Genomic DNA, 24,605 nt, shown 5'->3' with positions numbered 1-24,605 from the left:
TTATAAATTTTGGATGGCTCCTTGTATTCCACTGAACAAAAGCCAAACTGCTCAGCATCACATCTAAGACTCAAAACTCTTCCAAATCTAGCAAGAGGCCTCCCTCCCTCCCAGCACTTAATCTCCTCCCTGAGACACTCAGCAGTGGGAGCAGAACCTAGAGGCTACAGGGGTCACAGAGGAAATGCTTTTCAGAGAGCAGTGGTCCAGGCAGAGGTGATTCAATATGGTGGCCACCATCCATGGGTGGCCACGGAGATTTTCAAATGCAGCTGGCACAACTGAGGCACAGAGAATTGATTTCTATTTAATTTTAGTTAGTTCTAATGTATGGCACAGCTTAGGAAACAATAACCCAAGCAAGGTTTGAAAGGACTGGAATGAAAGTAACTTTGGGTCCTGAGAACCCTAGAACCAATCTGTCTAGAAGACAAATGATTGATCCACAGAGAAGAGAAAGGGAAGACGTGTGCACACACCCACACACCCACATTAAGCCTACAGGCTTAGTAGGACAGGGAGTTGCACATGATACCAAAAGCTGTACAGTATATACCTAGGAAAAGGTGGGAGGTGTCATCAGGCTGTGGCTCTGGCCCTACCAGGGCTGATTGGTTGTAACCAAAAGTAGATATTTGGTGCACAGAAATGGCCAAAGAAAGGAGACCAAAGCCGGAGAGGAGCAGAGAAAACATGACTGTTCTTTTCCTCCAGGAACCACTTCCACGGGCCGGAAGCACAGACAGTGACAAGATGGAGAAGTAGGCGCCCCCCGCCCCCGCCCCGCCCCGCTTTTGTGTACTAACTATGGACCCTGTGTTCAGCTCCCTGTTCCACCACTGCAGGCTCTGTGACCTCAGTCAGGTTATTTTGGTTTTCTGTGTCTTTTTACCTGCTGGTAAAACGGAGATATGAATTATTGGAAAAACTGAGAATTAATTAGAATAATTAAGGATTATTGAAAGGATTAAGTAAATTAACTCAGCCATTTGTACACAGTGGGCCCTCAATAATCTTACCTACTAGAGTATTATAATGAGTTTAGACATTCTTTATTTATACATTTAGGAGATAAGAAAATGCAGAAATTTGGGCTGGGGATGTGGCTCAAGCAGTATCGCGCTTGCCTGGCATGCGTGCGGCCCGGGTTCGATCCTCAGCACCACATACAAACAAATATGTTGTGTCCACCGAAAACTAAAAAATGAATATTAAAAAATTCTCTCTCTCTCTCTCTAAAAAAAAAAAAAGAAAAAGAAAATGCAGAAATTTGACTGCAATGCAATGATCAGGGTGACCAGCTAGCTGCTCCTAGTTTGGGGCTGTCTTTCCCAATTTTAGCCCCAAAATCCTACATCCTGATAGTATATCCTCTCAGTCCAGAGCGAACCAGGATGGTTGGTTAACTTGGTTATGAGGGTGGGGTTCATTACAACAGAACATTGAGCCACTCAGCAGTGTGAAGTTACCTTTTTGCAAGGCCTATGCCATCAGGGAATGAGTGAATTTCATCTAGGAAGAAGTCTAGGGTGACACACCTTTCTGCACATTCATTTCCACCCAGGTATTTTTTCCCTCCACCTCAAAAGGAAGGAAGGGCCACAAACATGCTGTGAACCCTTCCTGTGTGCCCAGCTGCACACTAGCTGAGAGGTACAGTCTAGTGTGGTTCCTTGGTTGGGGTTCTCCACCCACAGAGGTGAGCAACCAACACCACGAAAAGATGGACACAGGACACGAGAGAGCCCATAGACTCCAGAGGAAAGGAGAAAAGTCTGAAGGACAGCATGCACATTTAAAGACCAGGAGGAGCGGGGTGCCACAGCAAGTCACATGGTCACCGACTCCTGTCATCTACTGTGTCTCGAGGGCCAGAGACACAGCCATGGCTTTGGAACAGGTATAGCAGAAGCTGTGGTCAGGGTGGGAGAGGCCTTCTGGAAGGAGGCCGACACCTCGTGGCCTGTAGCACGATACTGGCGTAGTTAGGAAAGACACAAATTCAAGTTTTTTATTAAAAAAAAAATTATAAAAGCATAGGAGAGGAAAAAAAAAAGGACCTAGTTCATTTTGGCTTTTGAAAAAGACTCAGAGGATTTCTTAATTCATCTGAAACGATTTTAGTCCCACTTTTACTAAAACGTTTTTAATTGTCTTTGATATGCAATTCCCACTAGGGTTTTGGATCAAACAAATGTATTATGAGTTCTGTTCGGGGAAGTTATCCCATGAAAAGATCTGCAAGTGGCTGTTGGAAAGGCCCAACCCTGTTTGTTTGGTTGGTTTTATATATTGGGGGAATTAATTTGTAAGACAACTTGAAGTAAAATTGAGCCAAGACCCTGAAAGTCATAATTTTCAATTTCAAGGACTTAGTGACCATGAATGGTTTTTTTTGCTTCTCAGGAGAGACTGAGAAAACAGAATATTTTAAAAAGGTTTCATATGTATAGAAATTTATGTAGTATTTGTATTTTGTAAATTCGTTAGTCTGTACATTAAAAAGGGACGAATTCACAAATGGAAGACTAGAACAATTGGGTACCGTATCTGATGCTGTATTTCTAGTCAATTTTGCAAAAAGAAAAGTCTGTCAAGGGAGTACCCTAAGTTGTCTCTGAATTTCAGATGAAAGGAAGGGACGCTACCCCCATGACCCCAGCAGGGAGGAATGAGAACAAGGAGCCTGGGGCCTTCCTGGAGTCTAATGCCCACATCATCTCCTAATACTAGGACCCCTGAGTGTGGTTTGATTATTGCAAACTGCATTTATTGAGTTTATAATATTCACTGGCCTGGAAGCATCGGGTAAATACCTGTCTTCCAGAAACGTAGAGAACTATAACTAATACGTAAGAAGTGGCTATAAGCACATGAATTGTGATGTAAAATATTCAGGGTATAATTGCTAGGTTGAAAGGAAAAACCTTAACCGGATGTCAAGGGGCACACACATTTTCTTAATCCCACCAGAAACCTTGGAAACACCATTCCAATAGTGGTTGCAATGACGAGGAAAGGAAGACAGGAATCAGACAGCTGTGTAGGGGTGGGTCCCACCTCTTACAGCGCTGTCAAGGTTCCCATTCCTGCTACATGTTTTCTGATCTAACACAGATTCAGGTTGGTAGCTGCTCTATCTGCTTTCATTGAAAAATTGCAATAATGTGGATTTGCTTTGTGTCAACCTCTCTCTCTCTCTCTCTCTTTTTTTTTTTAGCATTTTAAGTTTTATTTCATGGAATAAAATGACCCCATTATAGATCAGAAGCTTGAACTGCAAGATGTAATTATGAGGCTAATTCTAGCACTTGGAAAAAAACAAAACAACCACAACAAAATCTAACATGCATATAGAGCTTGTTATGAACCACAAACACTCTGTAAAAACTAATGTGTGAAAACTAATTTAATCCTCCTAACAACCCTATTCATTCAACAACAGCTATTTGCTGAGTACAAGTGGCTGTCTATATCTGTGGGTTCTAAATCCATAGATTCAACCAACGGTGGGTTGAAAATATTTGAAAAAAAAATCAGTATCTTTGCATATGTATTGGACATGAACAGACTATTTTCTTGTCATTATTCCCTAAACAATAGAGTCTAACGGCAATTTACATTGTATTATGTATTATAAGTAATCTAGACATGATTTAAAGTCTACAGGAAGGTGCCAAGACTAAGATGTCTTTAGAGGGGACTGAAGATTCCACAGAGCTGTGTTTCTATGGGGGGTTTCTATGGGTTCTGGAACCCATCCCTGAGGATGCTAAGGGATTCAGGTGAGAGAACAAAGGACTCAAAGCCATGTTTGGGCTCAGTCATTTTTGCATCACCTGTCAGAAGTGGCATTGAATCAAACAGACATCAGGTGTGGGGGGCTTCTTTTAAAAATCTTCCAGAAAGAAGTGTTCTTTGCCATCTTCATGGTGGTTTACCTGACCTCCTCTTTATTCTCCAGAGGATACAATATGTGGATATAAATTAAGAAAAATAGCAATAAAAACAAGAGCAAATGATCTAGGCAATTCAGCATCTATGATATGTCTCATTTTCATGAAGTAGATTTATATCATATCCCCCTCACCTCAAAAAAGCTTTAGAAGGTAAAAAGTAAAAAAGAAAAGAATTTATGTGCAGGGACAGCCCTCAGAGAACATGAGTACAGGGTGGAGGTTTCTGGAGACTATAACTTGTGGTATCACAATAGATTGAGTTCAGTAGCAGATATGAGAATCCAGCTGCCTTCTATTAAATCAGACATCAAGGAGATTTGTAAAAATGGAAACAGAAAGTATTATTTATGTTAACATGGAATGGGTTTATTGTCATTCTTTTAAAATTGATTATTAAATATTTCTAAAATCCTCGTTTTAAATTTCTAACGTAGTGAACATTGACCCACATAGTCAGTGGTATCCTGGTAAATGTAGGACAAGTGGCTCTCTTGGGGGAGGACAGCCCTGCTCTGAGATGTTAGCTGATTCTATGGAATAAATATTCCCACTGTGGCTGGTTTCAGGCTACCACTGAACTGGAGCTGAGAGCTGGTTCCTTCTCGCTGTAGCACCCCACTGGATAGGATTCACATAAACCAAGCTCTCTAGGGGCCTCAATAATTTATACAAGTATAAAGAGGTCCTGTCATCAAGAATGCTTGAGAACTACCATTATATGGTCCAATCTCACTTGTGTTTAGGAATATAAGTGCAAAGAAAATTTCTTGAAGGATATACACCAACCTCTAATAGCATTTACTTCCAGAATGAAGAAACTTAAATTTTACTTTGCAAACTTTTGTACTACTCGATTTTTTTTTTTAAATAAAAAGCATGAAACTCAGACAGAAAAAGGAGGGAAATAAAAGAAATTAGTTTTAAGGTCCGGAATTTGCTGAGACATCTCTGGGCCTCTGTTTCCAAATAGGTCAAAGCTAACATGGATTGGTTTGAGTACCAGGATTCCCTCCAGCCCCCTACGTCTATGGTTCATGGGTATGTCCATTCATGTGGTCTTACATGTCACTCACATTATCACTTGAGGGAGGCCATTGGCTTTCCATCCCTCAGAGGAATTGATCTCTCTGGTGATGAGGCCTCTGCCTGCCTTGTTCCCTTTCTTTCCAGAACCTTTTGTCTGTTTGCTCCTACGTGTTCTTTAGGCCTCAGCTCAAGCATCCCTGCTCAGCTCTGAAGCCTGCTGAGTCAGGCCCCTTTGTTATGTACCAGGGGACCATGTTATTGTCCCTTACTTAATGCCTTGTGTGGCTTCCCTGAGAGCAGAGCCTGTAGGATTGTCACTCTCTACTCTCCAGTGTGGGCCTGACCCTTTGCAGAAGAGAACCCTTGGACTTGTTTATTCACCCGTATGTGTCCAGTGAGCACCTGCCTGCCCTGGGCATGTTGCTGGGCACTGTGATACCAGTGAAACCAGAACCGGCTCCTGCGCTCACAGGCACACATGCCACGGTTCACAGGGACCCAGGACCTTGCTGAGCATGAGCAGAGCAAGACCAAGAAACCAGGTCTCCTCTGTCCAGGGCATGTGCCCCCTCCCTGCCTTCCTTCCTAGGTGCTGGGCTATATGAAGACCACCCTCAAGACGCCCAGGAGAAGTTAGTAGGTGTATTCTGAGTTCTGGGAGGCATTGTTGTGCCAGTGTTCATGATTCTAAAACTCATGATTCAACCCAGGAGAAGATGCTTTGAAAAAAGATAAATACACACAGATGGGGAGGACAATGCAGAAACTGAGGCTAAAATGATTGAAGTAGTCAAATAGATAAGCATATGCAAAACACAGCAAAACTGACCTTGGCTGTATTACTGATGCATAATAAAAAAAGACTCCTACGTCTTTAAATATCATATATCTTTGAATCATTTGGAAGTAGAGGGATTTTTTTTAAAAGCATCTGAGAGAGGGAGAAACAGAATTCCAATAGGCCATTGTTGTGAATGTACCTCTGTCAGGGAAAGGTCTTTGTAGCTAAAGTGAAATGGCATTTCTGTTAATGAGGTGAGCATTTATGAAGAGCTATTATGTATATTTTTCAAAAAATAATAATGTAGAGCTCTCCTGTAATGCAATAAATGTCTGGGTTTAGTCCACCTAGACTATTGTCTGAAATATAATGCAATCTCTAACACAAGCACCTATGAATAAATTGAGTCGTATCTTGCGCATTGGAATAATTCACAAAGCTATGGTAAATGCTTTTCTTATTAAAGATTTCATATGGTAAAAAGTGAGCATAATAACCACCTTGCCCAGATTTCACTTAAAAACCAGTTCTGTTGATGAGAAGAATGACTGCATTTCACACATGGAAATTAACTCAGTTTTATCAGATGATACTTTCCAACTCAAGTCCAGCTCATAGTAATTAAAACATGATGATGTTTTAGGAGTCAGGTACATCTGGAATTCAAAAGAATGAAAAAACAAAACAAAACAAAACAAAAACCCCCAACAGGATACATTGGTGCTTTTGAAAATCTGGAATTGAATTCTAAAATGAGTTCAAGTGATGTGTAACTTCTGTTCAGTAGAGTCACAGGTCAAATCATCTCTCCATTCATCAAGGTCAAAGTCCAAAAGGTAGAGTGTGACTTTGTTAAGTTTGACTGGCAGTGAAATGTGAATATTTTATATCCGTTTCCTCAAAATGGCTGCCCTGAAGTGTGGGATTCCTGTGGTAAGTGTTTTTCCTAGAGCACAGACTCTTCTAGATCCCTGGAGGAGCTGGTCCCCAGGGTCAAGCCCTGAGGATGCTTGGATAAAGATGGTGGAACGTCTCAGCAAGTAGACCACTGGCTCCTATTAAATCTTGGGGCATTTTGGTCCACAGAGCTTGGGTTTGCTCCCTAGAGATGGCAACACAGCATGCCTTGGCACCCATCCAAGCCCTGTGTGCTGACCAGCAGAACAGATGTAAGGATTCCTTTATTGGCCCAAGTGGTTGCTACATTTCAATGAGGTGGAACAGGCAGTGGGAATCAGAAAAAATGCATTTGGGGTAAATATGCTTAGTTTGGCTTGAGGTTTTCTTTGAATCAAAGCCCTTACTGAAGTCAACCTTTACTGGGAAACAAATGGTACACCTGACATTTTGTTTAAAAAAAAAAAAAAAAACTTTAAAAAAGTCACTTTTTTTGTGTGTGTTCTGCAGCATAGCTGAAACTTCTGATGCGATTTAAAATCAAGCACTTCCTTTTCAAATAGAATCCTTAGGTTGAGGTCTTTAAAAAAAACTGATAGAAAAAGTAACTTTGATGGCATAAATCATCAGAATGTTCAGGAGAACCGTGGAAATGAAACCATCCTTTCTTTTAAAAGCAGATCTGATACCTGACTCCTGAACGTTACCACTTAAATCAGAATCTTTGACCAAAGAAAACATTCGGAAGAATAATCAATCACTTAAAAGCACTTGAAGGTGCTGAGGAGGTGCTGCTTATATAAATATAAATATTCAAGGAGATGTAAAACTAAGCTACTGATGAACACACAGATTAGAAGAAGCCTTAAAAGACAGCTTAAAAGTTTTTAGTGTTCTGCCCCCAAAATCAGGGTAGTTTTTATATCACAAAATCTGCTAGAACATATTGTTTCTCAGTTAAGACTGATGTGAAAACAGAAACTCAGAGTCAGGTTATGTCCCACACTGCTCATGCGACATCTGGGTACTATATTTTCATGTCCAGTTAGAAATTATCAATTTTTATGTTTTTTGTTCCTTTGTTTTTGTTTGCTTAACTATAGATAACATTGAGTGACTTGCTTGAAATTAAATATTAAATAAGCTTTTGGAAATAGAATTTATTTATCTTTTTTTTTAAATGGGAATGGTGATTGGACCCAGGGGTGTTCTACCACTGAGCTGCAGCCCCGGTCTTTTTTATTTTTTGAGAGAGTGTCACTAAGTTGATGAAGCTGGCCTCAAACTCATGATCTTCCTGCCTCGGCCTCCCAGGTTTCTGGGATTTCAGGCATGAACCTGGTTCTTTCTCTATAATCAAGTACTTGTATAATCAAGTACTTTCTCTATAATCAAGTCCCTTATGGTGCAATGGGACTCTAGAATACTTACGACTCATGATTCAAAGGTGCTCTTTGTAAGGGAAGGAGTTGCTGAGTAGAATAAGTTATTCTATGATAGAAACTCTTGAGAATGTGAAAGATTCTAAAATTCTTATCACAACATGAAGGATATTTGCACATAAATTTTAATTTTAAATACACATTTGATTTTTCTTTAAACACTTAAAATACACATTTGATTTTTCTTTAAACACTCTATTATGTATAAAATGTTCTATTTTTGCCCAGTTCTGAAAAATTACCAACTCGTGCCTTAGTCAGCTTCTAAGAAATATAGTTAGATTTCTCCTAACTCTATGTGGTAGAGAATGCTAATTAGAATTACTGTCATTTAAGGAATGCCTCTGTTGATGAAACTACAGACTTGATTTCTGTGTCTTAAGCCCCAAGACCGACTCTTAAGAAAATATTGCTGACTGGGGCTCCAGATAATTTCAAGTGAAGAAGAAGAGGAAAATTTTTACTCTTTTCTAGATTATCTATAGTATAGGACAGGATAGAGGACCCTAAGTTCCTATCAATTATATACTTAGCAACTTTAAAAGCACATTCATGAAAAGCATCACGTATATATTTCTATATCATATATTTCTATATGAACACATCATACATTTCTATATGAACCTGAAACTGGAAAATGAGAGGAGACCTGTGGGATACTTTGGATGCACTAACTAGAGATGGAAGACAGGTAGGTTGGTGAGGTGGAAAAAGAACTGGGCTTGGAATCTATTCCAATCTCATTTTCACCATGTGTCTAGACTTGTGTGGTTGCATGTAGATTGGTTATCTCTTATCCCAGCTTCCTCCTCGATAAAATAGGTGCTAATAGTACCTATAGATCATGGGCTATTGACATGAGGATTAATATGCTAATTTTCATTAAAATGCCTTAGAGAGTAGAGGGCAAATATTCAGTAAATATTAATCAAATCTGTATTTTATCAAGTCAAAAATTAAACAAGTGAGAATAGATTCCCACTTTTTAGTGTAGTGTTAACACTTTTATATGCTATGATTACTATAATGAATTTGTGAAGACGTTGAACCTCTGTTTGTGAACTGTGAGGGCGTGAACCAGTCACTGTACAGGGACCGTGCCAAGTTTTGGTTTGGGCATGTGACTGTCTTCCCAGATTTAAGGATTTGGGTGATGTTTTGGAAACTACCCCCCCGCCCCCACCATGAAAATAAATGCCTTTCTACAAACTCAAATCTTGATGTTTCTGAGTCTCTACTTACTCACACAGAATATTAAATCCCTCGCAGAGCTTCCTTTTCTCTTGAATGTTTATAGAGATCCCAGAGGGGAACTTCATCAAGTGAGTTGAATGTCCCCCAGGTCAGTGATTCTCAAGTGTCGCTGCACATTAAAAGCACCTGGGGAACTCAGCACAGTCCTGCTGCCAATAAAATCAGGATCTCTGGAGGATGAGTCCGACGTTGAGATTTTTAAAGCTCTCGGTGATTCCAATGTGCAGTCTGGCTTGAGAACCCGTTCCCCACGCCCACCAGCATGTTGTTCCCCCTTCAAGTCACTTGGACATTCTGAATCTGATCAGCTGGATCCCAAACCTCCGCTAACTGGCAGGACCTCAGCATCTCCTTATCCAGTGTTCAGTGTTTTTTTTTTTTTTTTTTTTTAATTCTACCTCGTTAGAATCAGTTAGGCAGAATCAAAAATATTGAAACTGCAGGCCCCACCTGAGATTTAAAAAACAAACAAATAGAAATTGTGGGTCTGGAGACCAGGCATCTGGGATTTGTAACAAAAAAAAAATGAAATAAAATAAAAAAATAAAAAATCTGATGTGTACCCAGAATTACTGGTGGCGAATTACTGCTCTGGGAGTATTCAAGAGGAGGGGCCAGGGTGGCACACATCATCAGAGTGTAGAGTTGACCACCACCAAGTTCCACCTAGTACTCTGCCTGCACCAGCCTGCCCTGGCTTTGTTCCATGCTGTTGCCTTGCCTCCCTGTCCCCTCACTGATGACTTGCCACCTGCAATTCTAGGACAGCTTTACTCCTGGGGGCACCTGCTATTTCTGCTGCTGGCACCTTAAGCTCCATATTTGCTTGTCTTCTGGTCTCTGCTCCTTCTGTGTCTCTCTAACCAGTATAGGAAAACTTTCTTGTTTTCTATTTTGTGTGTGTGTGTGTGTGTGTGTGTGTTTGAGTCTAGTTCTTTCATGGATAATCCCTTAGAGGTTACTTGTACCTCTGCTCAAATTCATTCAATTTTAACTGCTCAAGATTCTGGGAAGAGGGGTGGGCTCCAGTAGAGTCACTCGTGTTCCCAAATAGTCCTGCCCCGTCTTGCCTCCGTTTTACTCTCCTCCTCCTCCTGGTTCAGGCTGGCCATGGAGGAGTGGGCTGAGAGGGCCAACTTCATTCTTAGGATCCCAGGAGAAGGCGCTGACCCTCACACTGTGTCAGATCCCTCCTCATGCAAACAGAGTTTCCTCTTCAGCAAAGTTTCGTCTTTCCCGCCTCTGGCTTCTTGCCTTACCCCGTTCTTCACACATGAATCATTATGTTACTGAATCCCAATTATGGATAAAGTTCAGATTCCTTCCCTTGCATTGCCAGGATTCTGGCTACATACCTGTGTTAGTTCCTGTGAACATTCTGGAGCTTGAATCAGCCCGGGACATAAGGGACACCCTTAAAGAATATTCTTGCCTTGTTCTGTAGGACAGTATATCTGAGTCCTAGGAACAGCACAGCAACTACATGAAACTTTGGTATAGGCAATGAGAAAGAAGTATTGCCCTAAAATCACACTACTTTTCCCTAGGTTAGATGGTCTCAAAGTCTTTTAGTCCCTAGAATACTTGAATGATTCACAAGTCCCCTACAGACCTCAACTTGATATTATAAAAGAAAGCCAAAAGCCCAACAGTAAATCAGCCCGAAGGGAAAAAATGGGTGTGTTTTCCCTAAGTGAGTAGTGTGAATCATTGATTTATGCCAGAAATGAATACAGGCAGTGTGGTCAAAAGGAAGCACTGAGACACCAGCCTGCAGACCAGCATTGGAGAACACCTGTATAAGGACATAAAATGGTAAGACCTAGTCACCCTCATGGCTCTGGGGAAGACCCTGCTCACAGAACTTGAACTATCCAGAAAGGTGTCAGAACTCCAAGTGCTAAAACTCTTCCCGTTCCCATCCTCAGGGCTGGCTCTGAACCCCTCTCTGCCTGGCTGTGTTCAGTTGACCAAGACAGCTTGTGCCCTGGCCCTGTGTTGGAGGGCCCGTGTGCTGTCGTCCACACAGCATCTGCAGAAAGGTGAGGGAGTCAGGAGCAGAATCAACATCCTGGAAATCTCCAGATGTGAGTTTCAATGACCCTGTTTTCACAGATCTCTGGGGAAGAGAACTGTGTAAACTCAAGTGCCTATAAGGACTAAGAGAAGATGAGACATTCCTTCCCAACAGAAGAATTCCTTTTGATCAGGTATCTTTTCCCTTCTTGTCTGTCCTTGAAATTTTAATTGAATAAAGCAAGGCACAGTAAAAAAGGGAAAGGCATAGGTTTTTTTTTTGTTGTTGTTGTTATTTACAGTTTGGAATCAAAGAGAAAAATATATCAGAAATAGCTTGATACCTGGGTGCTCCCTATTGAAGCAGGTCCATTGTAACAGATATTCTCTTCTACCACAAGAATAGATTGGTCCCTCCTGATTCCAATCAAGTTCATTTTCAATGGGACCCAGAATAGTTGCATCAAGTGACTTTCCTAAAACTAAACTTCTTCTCACTTATTAGATTTCCCTTTATTCAGAGTTCTATATCATCTCTCCACTGATGGGATTCTTTGGATTTTTTGAGCTGTGCCTCTTGAAATAATTCAATTTCTCTTCTGAAGAAACTGACCCAAGACTTGAAGTTTTATTAAAATACAAATGTCCAATCTTTCAAGACTGTCAAGGAAATGGCATCCTTAAGTTTGGCAACATTCTTTAAAAAAAACACACTCAGGCACACATATTCCACCTTTCTGCGCTGCGTTCATAAAATTTAATTAAAATGAGTAGAAAAATTACAGTAATTTCCATTTGTCATCCCCAAATGCCATTATGAGACTGGAGCCCTTCATACCTGCACCTATCAAGCAGGGCGATAAAACTGTAATGGGCTATTAAAGGGGGTTACGCCACCGCCATCCTTAGAAATTTTAAGGTAATAACGGATGGCCATCTGTCTTGAATGTCAGGCAACAGACTGGCTGATCTCTAAAGTCCATCCAGATAATTTTTTTTTTTTTTTGCATTTTGTATTAAATCAGGCCATACATAGAAGGTTATGGATCTCATATATTTATATGTTGATATCTAAGGATGGATGATATTTATTTTTATTTTCTATAAGTGAGAAAGAGCAAAGCAGCCTTCTTTCCCTGTGAGTTTTATCTTTACAGCCCCACCTACCTTTGAACTTCTTTGATTTTTATGACTTAAAATTCCCAGCTGCAATTATATGCTATCATCAACAAACACAGATGTGTGATTAAGAATGCAGGAGAGATTTAATTGAGCAGTCCAACGACAGTGTTGTCAGAGAACAAAATTTGACATGAACAATCCAGGGGAAGATAAAGAGTTTTCTACTTGTCTGTAGTGCTCACTAAGCCTGGGTTCTAGTACCCAGAACACAGAAGGTCCTCACTATTTAGGGAGCCAATTGTCATCTGTGGCCTCTGCAAGTTGGTTGTGGAGTACAGACTTCTGGATCAGGGGCTCAGACAATAATTCTTTCTGGGCACTGAAAGTACAGCCTGTTCTTGCCCTGATGTGGGAGCTCCACTCTAATTAGCATTTAAAAGGGAACACTTATTAGCCGAACTACTAAATGTCCTTTATACAATATAATGAGTTTCATTGAAAAGAATCACCAGCTTAGCTAAGGAGAAATTTAAACACTTTACCATCATTTATAAATTCAACCCTTCTAGAGATGGTATTTTTAAAGGTACTTTGAATGAAAGGAAGAAAAGTGGTAGGAATCTTGACAAAAGAAATGTAATTAGAGTGAAAAATAAAGGCAATTCTATGCTCTATGAAGATATCTTTGATCTTCTCAGAAGCCAGGAGGCAGGGGCATTGTTGCCCAGGACATTCTCTCTCCACTGGGCTGCAGAACAGGTAACTAGGATGGAACGTGACTGCTTTTGTTAAGTGTCGCAGGAAAAAAAAATGGACAAAACCATAATCAAAAACCACTGTAATGTAAATCAATAAGGCAGAGACACACTGCAGGAAACTCACACGAGCAATGGAATTGTGCTTGATTTTTTCTTTCAATTTCTCAGGATTACCCTAGACACTTGCCTCGTGCCTCCAACTCATTAAATTTAAATTAATGCATGCTATCAGAATTAAATAAAGCCATTCATTGGAATACATTGTTTCTCCTCTCTATTTTTTAATCTCGGAATGTTAATAGTCATAATTCATTCATTCATTAATTTATTTATTAATTCAGCAAAGAATTTATTGAGCTCCTAAGTCCGAGATAAAACCAAATGGTAAATTTCCATAAACTTTATACATAGACCACAGCATCCTAAGAGATGAGATGGGACAGAAATACGTGTAGAGTCACAAAAGATTAAGGTAAACTTAGAGGTGATGTGTGTAAGTCATTTACTGGAGGGAACTGCAGGGAAGACAAGGACCACGTTTGCTTCCAAATAACCCTTAAAACCACCAATAGGGACAAGCATACTTCTAGTTCCAAAATATCCTTTGTTCAGTCTTTCCTCAATGATGCTATTAAGGTTATTTGGGTCTTATAGGGCAGAGTTTTCCAAAATCCACTGAACTGAGACACCAAAGGTTCCCCTTGAACTCACCTCTGCATTTGAATTCTCAGCTCTCTGCCACATGCCCTTCCTTGTCCTCAGCCTCCACTAGCCACCAACCCACCCCAACCTACTTCTCTTAGGCAACCCAGGTTCTAGTCACAATGTCACCTCTTTGTTTCTGAGACTTGTCAAATTCTTTCTTAGTTTTGTGCTTTTGCATATCTTGTTCTTTCTGTTTTCAGGCCCCAAGAACTCTGCATATTTATCTTCGAATCATTCTTATACACAAACTCTAAAACCCCCAACACTCCAGTTAGCTCACCATGAACACTTTGTCTCCAGAAAGCACTTCAGTCCTCTGGTTCCCATGACAGGCTGCGCTTCCTTCTCTGTTATCATCTGCTACTTAGGACTGTTGTTTGTGCTTGTGAGTGTGTGCATGCATTTGCACAGGTTGTGTGTGTGTGTGTGTCTCTGTGTCTGTGTGTGTGTGTGTGTGTGAGAGAGAGAGAGAGAGACAGAGAGAGAGAGACAGAGAGAGAGAGAGAGAGAGAGAGAGAGTGTGTGTGTGTGTGTATGTGTGTGGTCTCCTGCTATATTACAACCTCCTACGGGTCAGAATTCTGTCTGCTTTGCCTCTGTCCCCCTGGTTTCTGGCATGGTGCCTGCCATGCTGCCACTGCATGGGGCTTGGTATACTCTCAGCCCATGCTAGAATTGAAAATCTGGAAAGCCCTTCAGTCATACCCTGAGAGGCTGAGTGCGGGCAGTATGAGGTTTGTTCTCTCTACCCATGGAGCCGGCAATCTTAGAAAAAGCCATTGCAACCACTCACTCAGGAGCTGAAAATTTTTTCCAAGAAGAACCATCCAGTTCCCAGCATGAAAATTTTCACCCCAGTATGAACCAAGGATTTGGATGTTTGAATGCCTCATCCTTAGATTTAATTTGACAACTTGTTAAATTGGTCTACCCAGTCATGTGGCTTCAAGATCAATAGCAAACCCTGGCCCTGTGTTGCATATCACTGCCCAGCCTTAGTCGAGGAGGAAGAACCGAATGTATGCTTTATGTTCACTTATGGACTATTAGACCTAGAGAAAGATATTTAAAATCCAGTCCTTTGGTTCAATAAATCACTTTACAGATGAGAAAAGTGAAGCGCATGTGTGTTAAATTAATTATCCAAGGCCCTGCCATTAATAGGAGAGGTGGGGGTGAGACTCTCTGCCAAGTGCTCTTTCCACCATGTCATCTCATCCCTCCCATTTTCCAAATTCTTTACTTGAGTTTTCTTACAAAGTTATGCACAGCACATCCAATTTGGCTCCCATTGTCTTATTTTTTTTATTGGACATTTAAATTTGGACTTGCATTGCTGTTTTTCCTTTCAATGGTGATAAAAACTAAAAATATCATCTGGGGAGGAAAAGGAAATAAAATAAGCATCTGGAAAGAATGTTCTATAGTGAAGATGTCATTGTTTGCCCATAAATGCCAGATAAAGACTCTGGCTTTTCAAAAGCAAGTGCGCGGGAGCATCTATATCTAACCCAACTTGGATTTTAGATAAAAAATTAAAATGCATGGAAATTGGTAGATTTCCAAAGATGATGGGGTCAAATATGAGATAAATGAGTATCTGAATTAAGTGCAAATGTAATAAAGGTACCTAAATATTCATTCATTTACCCATCCATCCACTCAAGGCTCACTGAGGAAATGCAGTTGAGCTTCACAAATTACTACCATCCATCTAACTAATCAAAGAGTACTTAATAAGAGGCAAAATTATCTGATCCACCAAATTATAAAATCTGAGTTTGAAGTCTGACCTTATGACTTGGCAAACGCTCTAAGACGACATCTTTTCTTACTAAATCACCTGTATCAGCTCACAAAATTACTGTTATTTCTCCCACTTTAAAAATAAAAAAATCTTTCCTTTGACCTTACTTTTTTTTCCTTTACAGAAAAATACCTTTGAAAGATTTGTCTATGCACAGTTTCCTACTTTACTCCAATTCTTTCTGAATCCACGATGATCAGGTTCCCCCTGCTATTCCACCAATATGGCTCTTACCAGTGACATCAATAGCTCATATTCTTCGTCTTTCCTGATACTTGGCAGCATTTGGTGTAATTCATCAAGCCCCTTCTTGAGACATACTCTTCCTTTAACTTCTAGGAAATCATACTTTCCTGGCTTTTCTTTCTCTTACTGGCCATGATTTCTCCTTTGCTGGTTTTTGGCCAGTTAATAGGTAAGTACCTCAGGGCTGGGTGTTTGGACCTCTCCTATCACTCTCCTTGAGATCTACCCAGTTTTCTGTTAGAGTCTGTAAACAAGTCAAAATAACACCTGGCATTTTGCCAGGGGAATGTTAGAGTTCATAAACAAGTCTGGATGGTGCCTGGAAAAATGCCAGAGGGAGTGGTTTGAAAAGTAACAAAAACAAGCCATTAAGTGTGGAGATTCCTGATTGGTTGACTGATGTATCTAGTTTATGCTAATTAGATAAGCTGTGTGGAATGTATAAATACTGCTCCTGTCCTGCAATAAACGGCTCCTACTCCTGCTGTATCAACGTACACAAGTTATTCGTCACCCCCCGGTTATTTTGCTGCAGCCGGACTGCGGCAGATGGTGGCCCGTACGGGGAGCCCCGGGACACTCAGGGGTAAGTGACGAAAAAAAGCTGCCCGTCCATAGATAGGACGGGAGCAATCTGCTCGTCCCTAGGCAGATAGGGCGAGAGGAAAAATGGCCATTTCAAGAAAATGGAGAAGATTGATACAGTATGTTTGTGTCTTGTTTTGTCTCAGTGTATTGTATTGTCTTTGTGATGAAAATATGGAAGGGGTGAGAAGTAAATTACTAAGGGAAGAAGGCACCCCAGTGGAACCAAGAATAGTTAGGGCATGTGTTGATAAAAGCCCAGGAACTCTAGTCAGAAAGAAAAAGAAAGTTCAGAAGAAGAAGGATTATCAGGAAAAAAGTTGCAGCAAAAGGCTATTACTAAATACTTTTCGTTACCGGAGGGTGCGTGAAGCGGAGAGGCGGCTGCCGAGTGTGCAAGCCGGTCACAGCGCAGCAAGGATTTTCCAAGAGGCGGTGGTGACTGGCCCTTCCCCGCCTCCTGGCCGGGGAGCTGGCTCTTCCACTGCCGCGAGCCCAAATCTAGACCTGACCTGGAGGCACAGTCTCGCAGGCTCTTGCTCCCTGTGCCCAGTAGCAGTTTGAGTCCGGGACACTCCCCAGGGCCATCTGGGGCTGCCCAGGCACTACAGCCAGCAGAAGACGCTACTGGTGTCCCTGATGTTTGGTCATTTTCAATGCCAATAACTAAGCTACAATGGTTCTCCCACACCTGGAAGCTGATGAGTAATGAGCACTATTAATGCTTATTTCAAATGCAAAAAAACCTTGAGATAATGTACTAAATTGTTCAGAAGGTTGTTTTCTTAGTAGAATGCTACAGGATTTTCTTTAGCCATCCGGAGTTCCTGCCTTCGTCCCAGTGCCGGTAAAGACCAAGGTGGAAGAATTTCCAGTGTTGCTGAAAACCGGACGAGACTTCGGCTGAGAAACAGACGAGACTTCGGATCAAGCTAGCTGCCTGCAGAACTTACCTGGATTGTGATTTAAGCTAGCTGCTTGCAGAACTTACCTGGATTGTGATTTACCTGGACTGTGAGTTAATCTATTGAGACATTGCTTTACCTGGACTGAGACAACAAACTGTAATGTACAACAAATTGTTACTCGGTATCTTTGCTAACAGTGTCATTGCTGGTATAATTTTTCCAAGGGTTTCTTGCATGGAGCCATCAAGTGGCTTGGTATTGTGGCATTTTGTATCCTCCCTTTCTGTTTGTAGCAGGTTATTTTTGGTGTTTCTGTAAAAACCACTATGGTCGTTATTTAAATTAAACAAAAGGGGGAAATGTTAGAGTCTGTAAACAAGTCAAAATAACACCTGGCATTTTGCCAGGGGAATGTTAGAGTTCATAAACAAGTCTGGATGGTGCCTGGAAAAATGCCAGAGGGAGTGGTTTGAAAAGTAACAAAAACAAGCCATTAAGTGTGGAGATTCCTGATTGGTTGACTGATGTATCTAGTTTATGCTAATTAGATAAGCTGTGTGGAATGTATAAATACTGCTCCTGTCCTGCAATAAACGGCTCCTACTCCTGCTGTATCAACGTACACAAGTTATTCGTCACCCCCCGGTTATTTTGCTGCAGCCGGACTGCGGCAGTTTTCTGTAACTATTACAAAACACTTGAAGTACTTGAGTTACAAAGTGAAAAAGTTTATTTTGGCTCTCAGTTTTGGAGGGTCCAGTTCATGATTGATTGGCCATGTAGCTTGGGACCTGCGGTGAGATAGCACATCATGGCAGGAGAGTACCTTATGGCCAGGAAGCAAAAGAGAAAGAGAAAGGGGCCAGGGTACCACAGTGTTCTTTAAGGATATGTCCCTGGCCTAAGGAGCTCCCACTAGGCCCCACCTCTCAAAGGCTTCACCACCTCCCAACAGTGCCACCTTGGGGACCATGCATTTAACATATGAGTCCATGGGGACATTCAACATCTGAACTACAGCTGATCCCCTCTAGTCTTGTGTGTTCAGCATCATCTCCATGCTATGACCAACAACACTGTATTTCTAGTCTAGAATTCTCCCCTGAACTGCAGAATTCTGTGTCAACTGGCTGTCCCACAGCTGTGCTCCATGCCCGACAATGACACCTCCATTCTTTCAAAACTTAAATCCCATCTCCGGCACACCTGTTCTTATTTCCAGTGTGGTCTCCCATCATTCAGGTCCTTTAAGCCATCCCTTGTCACTGTTCTGATGTTGTCTCTGGTGCTCTCTCCTCTGGGTCACTGTGCTCCAGACACATGGGTCCCCTTGCTTCTGTGGCTTTTGTTATCTGTTCTTCCCAATTTCTGGATGGTTCTGCTCCAAATACTCACATGACTCCCTCTTTCACTTTCTGCACCTTCTCACTGAGGCATTTCCTGGACATCCTATCTAAAATTACAATCCCGTCTCTCCATACCAACCATCCTATCTCCCCCACCTGCCTTGCATCTTGAGCAGTGGCTGGCACAAAGTAGACTCTCAGAAAATATTAGTCCAATGAATGAAGGTAATTAGTGGTAATAAGAAGAGTTACCTCTTAGGTAAAAAGGTAGGAAGAAAGCAAATGAGATAAGTACTTTGTACATGTTAATGAACAATAACTGTTAGTTATTCACATTCATATCCTATACCCTTGTGGATCTGTTGGAAATAATTTTTAATCAGGAACTGCAAGAAGGGAAGGAGAATTTCTAGTTAAGAGGGACGGTGTAGAAGTATATGGTTTTGCACACCAGCCTCAGGCAAGGTAAAGACAGTTGCTGGAAACACTTGGAGTTTGGCCCAGGTAACCAGCTAGCACCCTGCCCTGGGGTATGAGGAGAAGAAATGGGGTGGGAGGCAACTGGGACTTGTGTGAATGGGTCTGTTGGGTCTGCACACAATCTTCGGATGACTCAGTGTGAGACTTCCAAACTGCAGACTGCCATGTCTGAGGCCCACCTTGAGCATCCCTAGAAGCTTGCAGCTTCCCAGGCAAGAGGCAGGGCTTCCGGGATCTGTGTGTGACTGAATGTGCAAACACTAAAGTAACAACCTCTCCAAGTCAGGGAAAGGGACTGCTGCACATATTCACACCCTCTTTAATAGGATGCTTTGCCTCCAAAGTGCAGATTGTCATGGCAGGTAACAACCCCAGGATCTCCATAAGGCTCCCTGGTGTCACACACAGCAGTGTACAACGGGTTTTCAAGCAAAAATTAGTTCACCTACATTCCCAGGATAATGATAATTTACAAAAAACATCTTAAGGTGAAAATGTAATTTTTTAAAAGGCAATCTAATTCTTGAAGCTATAAAGAACACACAATTCTCCAAAACCTTCCTATCCAGATATAGTTATTTGACTAGCTGGTATAGACAAAGTTGATGAATAAAATTCCTTTGTAAATCATATCACCTTTGGATTTTATAACACAAAGTTGATTTCCATGGATTTTCCCTAGACTTCACTGAGTAACTTCCTATTCCTCTATTAAACAGTCCTGGGAAGAGAAGCAAAGAAGCTATGCTACTGCTCCTTCTAATGGCATGGGAAGATGCAGAGGGAGTTACTGTGACATCATCACCCATGTGATGATGTCAGATAATCCTTCTAAACCTCCTCCAGTTTCAGTTGGGGTATAGAGGTATCTCTATACCACATGCCTCACCATTTCTCCACAACTTGTAATTGGTTTCCCACATTGAGTTTGAACTTTGCTTGCTACCCAAGTGCGGATGTAGCCAAGGACCTCTGAGCTCATCTTGTTTAGAGTGGAGACCTTGGAGTCTCTATACTGGAGTGCAGGTTATTCCTGGGCATAGGTATGCATAGATATGCATGTATATTTAAATACGTACATACGCTATATATGTGTGTATTATGAGAGAACAAATAAATAGAAGATGATGGATCCTGAAAGGAAAGAAGCAAGCAAAGGCATGAGAAGGGAGTGGGAAGGAATTAGCAGGTGTTAATTCCTAGGATGACCCAGACACCCAGCAAAGAAGGCAGTGTGAGGGACGGAACAGGGCTATGCAATTATCTAGATGTTAAAGAACGAACTTGTAACAGTCTCCCTCCTTGAAAGAGAGTGCTGTGAAACGAACCTGGCAGCCCATCAGGGAGCACTTGTCAAGGCATTCAGAGGGAGAACAGAGGCTGGAGGGCACTGATTTGGGCTTTGTCTCCCCTAGGTGCTGGGCTGCTATCTTGCCATGAGTCGAGTTATCTCTGAAGTTCTGCTGAACGGTCTCGATAGCATGGCTTAAAAGTACAAGTCCCTACAGGAATTAGCTTCCCAGCATACAAATGCTCAGAGAATGAGAAGAGTCCAGGAAAAACCAACCCTTTAAGCCCTAGAGGATGCTAACAGTCTTCAAAATGATAAGGATCCTAGAAGACTATGCATTGGAGGTTCTTGGATTTGGTGTCTTTTTTTTTTTAATTTTTTTTTCCTTTGGGTTGATTTCCTTTATTTTACTTAGGAGCCCTCCACCACCTGAAGTGAGGGGCAGGGAGGAAGAGTGGCCTGGTAGAGTCCCTGAGCGGGTATAGGCAGAATCAGGACCAACTGAGCTTGGGATGTGACAGATAGTAATGAGAAGAACCACTATGGAGAGCTTGAAAGCAAGCCCTCGGGAACTCCTGCTTAGGAAATCCTGGCCAATTACAGGTTTCTCTTGGATGTCCCTTTGCTTTCTCTACATCTCAAGTTTCAGCATCATCAGGTTTATTAGAGCAGCTTCTCTGCCTTCATTTGCATTTGAGGAATCATTCAATCTAATTCTTCACCAGTCCTTATGTGTTAGTAAGCTTTTCATTGCTGTAACCAAAATACCTGGCCAGAACAACTTAGAGGAGGATAGGTTTATTTGGGGATCACATTCTCAGAAGTCTCAGTCCACAGACGGCAGACTCCATTGCTCAGGGCCCAAGGTGAGGCAGAACATCATGGTGAAAGGGCATGGTGGGGAAGCACTGCTCGATTCATGGCAGCCAGGAAGCAAAGAAAGGAAGAGGGGACCACAGACCAGATGCACCCTTCCAGGGCACACTTCCAGTGACTCAGCACCTCCAGCCATGCCCCACCTGCCCGTAGTTACCACCCAGTCAGTCCATTCAAACTAGGCTGGACTGATTAGGTTATAGCTCTCAGAATCCAGTCATTTCACCTCTGAACTTTCCTGCATTAACACAGGAGCTGTGGGGGGATACCTAAAATCCACACCATAGCATGCTATATCCCTACTCTATGCCACGTAACTTTTCAGTGCCCTTCCAGTGTGGACTGGGAATCTGCTTGGCCTCTTGACTTTGAACTCGGCCACATGATTTTCTTTGGCCAATAGGATATTTAAGAGATGTCATGTGGGCAAATGGTTGAAATGAACTTGCTTCAACAATGGGGCATATTCTTCAACCAGAAAAATAACAGGCACAAGACAAAGGTGCCTCAGTCAAGCTTACCCTAGAATAGAGCCTCGGACAAACCCACAGACACACAAATAAGCTCAGTTGATACAAGCAGAGCCACTAAGTCCAACCCTGGTCAAAATGTCTGAGTCTTGTGGGTGATAAATAAATGTTTAATGTTGAATACCACTGATGTTTATGATTGTTTGTTACACAGCAAATGCTAACTGATACAAGAGCCTGTGATTCATGTTCCTCATGTCTTCCAGAGTGATATGTTTAAAATGGAACTCCAGCTATCCTAAAATTATTCTGCCTAAGGACCTTTAAAAACATCATGTTTGTTACTATCGCTCTGTAATATAGTTTAAGGTCTAGTATAATGATGCCACCTGCTTCAGTCTTCCCGCTAAGGATTAAATTGTAATGCATTCCACTGTCATTTATTTTTTTTTAAAAAAATCAATAATAATAATAAACAAAACAACAACAACAACAAAAACACATCACGTTTGAGCTGAATTGTGCTGCCCCCAAATTCATATGTTGAAATTCTAACTTTCAGAACCTTGGAATGTGATCTTATTAGGAAATAGGTAACTAACAAATGTAATTAGTTCAGATGAAGTCATATTGAAGGAGGGTGGGCCCCAGACCCAACATAACTGGTATCCTTATAAAAAGGGGAAATTTGGAGTTAGGCACAGAGGGAGAATGTCACGTAAACATGAAGGTCAAAGTTAGGATGATGCATTTATAATCCAAGGAACATCAAAGGTGACCAGAAAACCTCCAGAAGCTAAGGCAGAGCTAGTCCAGATTTCCCCTCACATCCTTGGAGGGAACTAATTCTGCCAACACCTTCATTTTAGTCTTTTGGACTCGAGAAGTGTGAGACACAATACATTCTTTACATTCTTATTAATTATGCTACTCCCCATTATCTGTAGGATAACATTCTTCCCAAAGTATGTGAGTCCTTTTATAAGTTGGTCTGTGGCTCTATCTATGGGCTCTCCTTTCTGAATCCCCCTTGACTCAGCCTCACCCTAAGCACCAGCCACACTGAATTATTTTCAGAGCTTCAGTCAGAGACTTTGTCCCTGTTGATCCCTTGGCCTCAAGTGCCCTTCTTGCTACCTTTCGCCCCCTGCTGGACCCCAAATCTTTATCTCAGTACTTTAGTTTGCTCAAGGTTGGGCATTATCTCTGGCAACTTTCTCCTGATTTTCCAGTCCTTAATGGAAGATGCCCTACTGAATGTTCTCAAACACTCAACACAGATGTTTCGATCACAGTCCTTAACGCTGGATTCTTGTTCATTTCACACCTTCATCCTCATCAATAGACTGAGGAACTTCTTGAAGGCAGTCACATACTGTGTTTGTATCCCTAGTACCCAGCAGAATGCTTGGCACAAAGTGCTGTGTAAATAATGTTTATGGAAGGAATCTATGTACGCTCACATGCAAATAAACCAAACAGATGTGTTCTCAGAATAAAGGAGATACATTCTGCTGGTGAGACAACTGGCAGTTGAATTTGCTTAGAAGCGAAAGCACTCAATTAAAGACCAAACATCACTTCCGTATTCTTCCTCTCCTCCTCCCTCTATAACTACCCAATCTCACATGCTTTATAATGCTTTTAGATGTAAGTGACTGTGAATTATTACTGACGGTAGGCCTTTCATCTTTGAGACTGACAGTCTATGTTCCCCATCTCTCAGGAGGAAGAGACTATTATAACTGTATTTTTTGCTTACCAAGAGAATTGTTAATGGTTATCCTGGAGGGGAAAAAAAATCTATAATATCCAACCCGTAATGAAGCCTCAAGCTTACTTTCTTCTTCACTAAGGAAATTCTTTCTGAATGCACAACCATTACACTGACAAAGAGACAAAGCCTGTAGTGAGTTTTTTCTTTTACCTGTTTAGTCCTCATTTTGGAATCTGACGACAGGTTGTTGTAGGTATAGTGTGCCTGTGTGACTCCACAGAAGAGAACAGCAACTATCCCTGAAATTCAAAAAGAGACCAGTCAAAATTAATTGTCTTTCCCATCTAAGTCAGAAGGTAGGGCCCTCCCAGTTGAAAGATAGACTTTGGTGCCAGTAGAGTCAAAACTCTTAATAATGACCACGATAATGAGACCCAGGTCAATCTCACCACCTGCTTCAAACACGAGTCTTGCAGGCTTACACATGAAGGAAGGCACTATGAAGTATTCCTAACAAAAATGAAAAGCAGATTCCTCTTGGAGATAAAGGACTCCCTGGTCATGAGTTGCAAAGTTATCTTGGAAACACATGAACAAAAGACAGTGTAGTCACCCCTGGGTTTCTTGTAGCCAGTGCCAATTACTTTGCTGAATTTTATGTTAAATATTGATATCTTCTCTCAGACATTTGCTTTCCACTGTGTACCTTGGAGAGCCTGAAAAAGGTCCTATCATGCCATAATTTAATATTAAAAGCCATGAGTCACAAGCCTAAGTCAACAAGGGTTTTGTGGCTCCTGCCAATGCTCCCACTTGCCAAGCAAGAGAGAGAAGTCCTATGTGTTCCTTCGCCTTTTTGGCAAAGCTGGGTGCCCTGTCTTTCGGCAGCTGAGTAATCTCAGGCACCCCCCCCCCCCCC

At 41.6% G+C, this 24,605-nt stretch overlaps 1 protein-coding gene across 2 annotated transcripts in view; it reads right to left on the bottom strand.

Annotated features, from left to right (window-relative positions):
• Slc9a9 (solute carrier family 9 member A9) overlaps nt 1-24,605 on the bottom strand; it is a 536,631-nt gene that overhangs the window by 244,767 nt on the left and 267,259 nt on the right. For both annotated transcript variants that reach the window (XR_007344170.1, XM_048794390.1), the window contains exon 9: nt 23,897-23,985. Coding sequence is in view for 1 of the 2 variants with exons in the window: in XM_048794390.1 (XP_048650347.1) it covers nt 23,897-23,985 (89 nt within the window). In the remaining variant the exon portion in view is untranslated. The remainder of the gene's footprint in view (nt 1-23,896; nt 23,986-24,605) is intronic.

The sequence above is a fragment of the Marmota marmota genome, unplaced genomic scaffold (genome assembly GCF_001458135.2).
Source record: "Marmota marmota marmota unplaced genomic scaffold, marMar, whole genome shotgun sequence".
In the NCBI taxonomy this organism is placed as follows: Eukaryota; Metazoa; Chordata; class Mammalia; order Rodentia; family Sciuridae; genus Marmota; species Marmota marmota.
The sequence above is the reverse complement of the archived record's forward strand: the minus strand, read 5'-3'. Positions and strand labels throughout refer to the sequence as shown.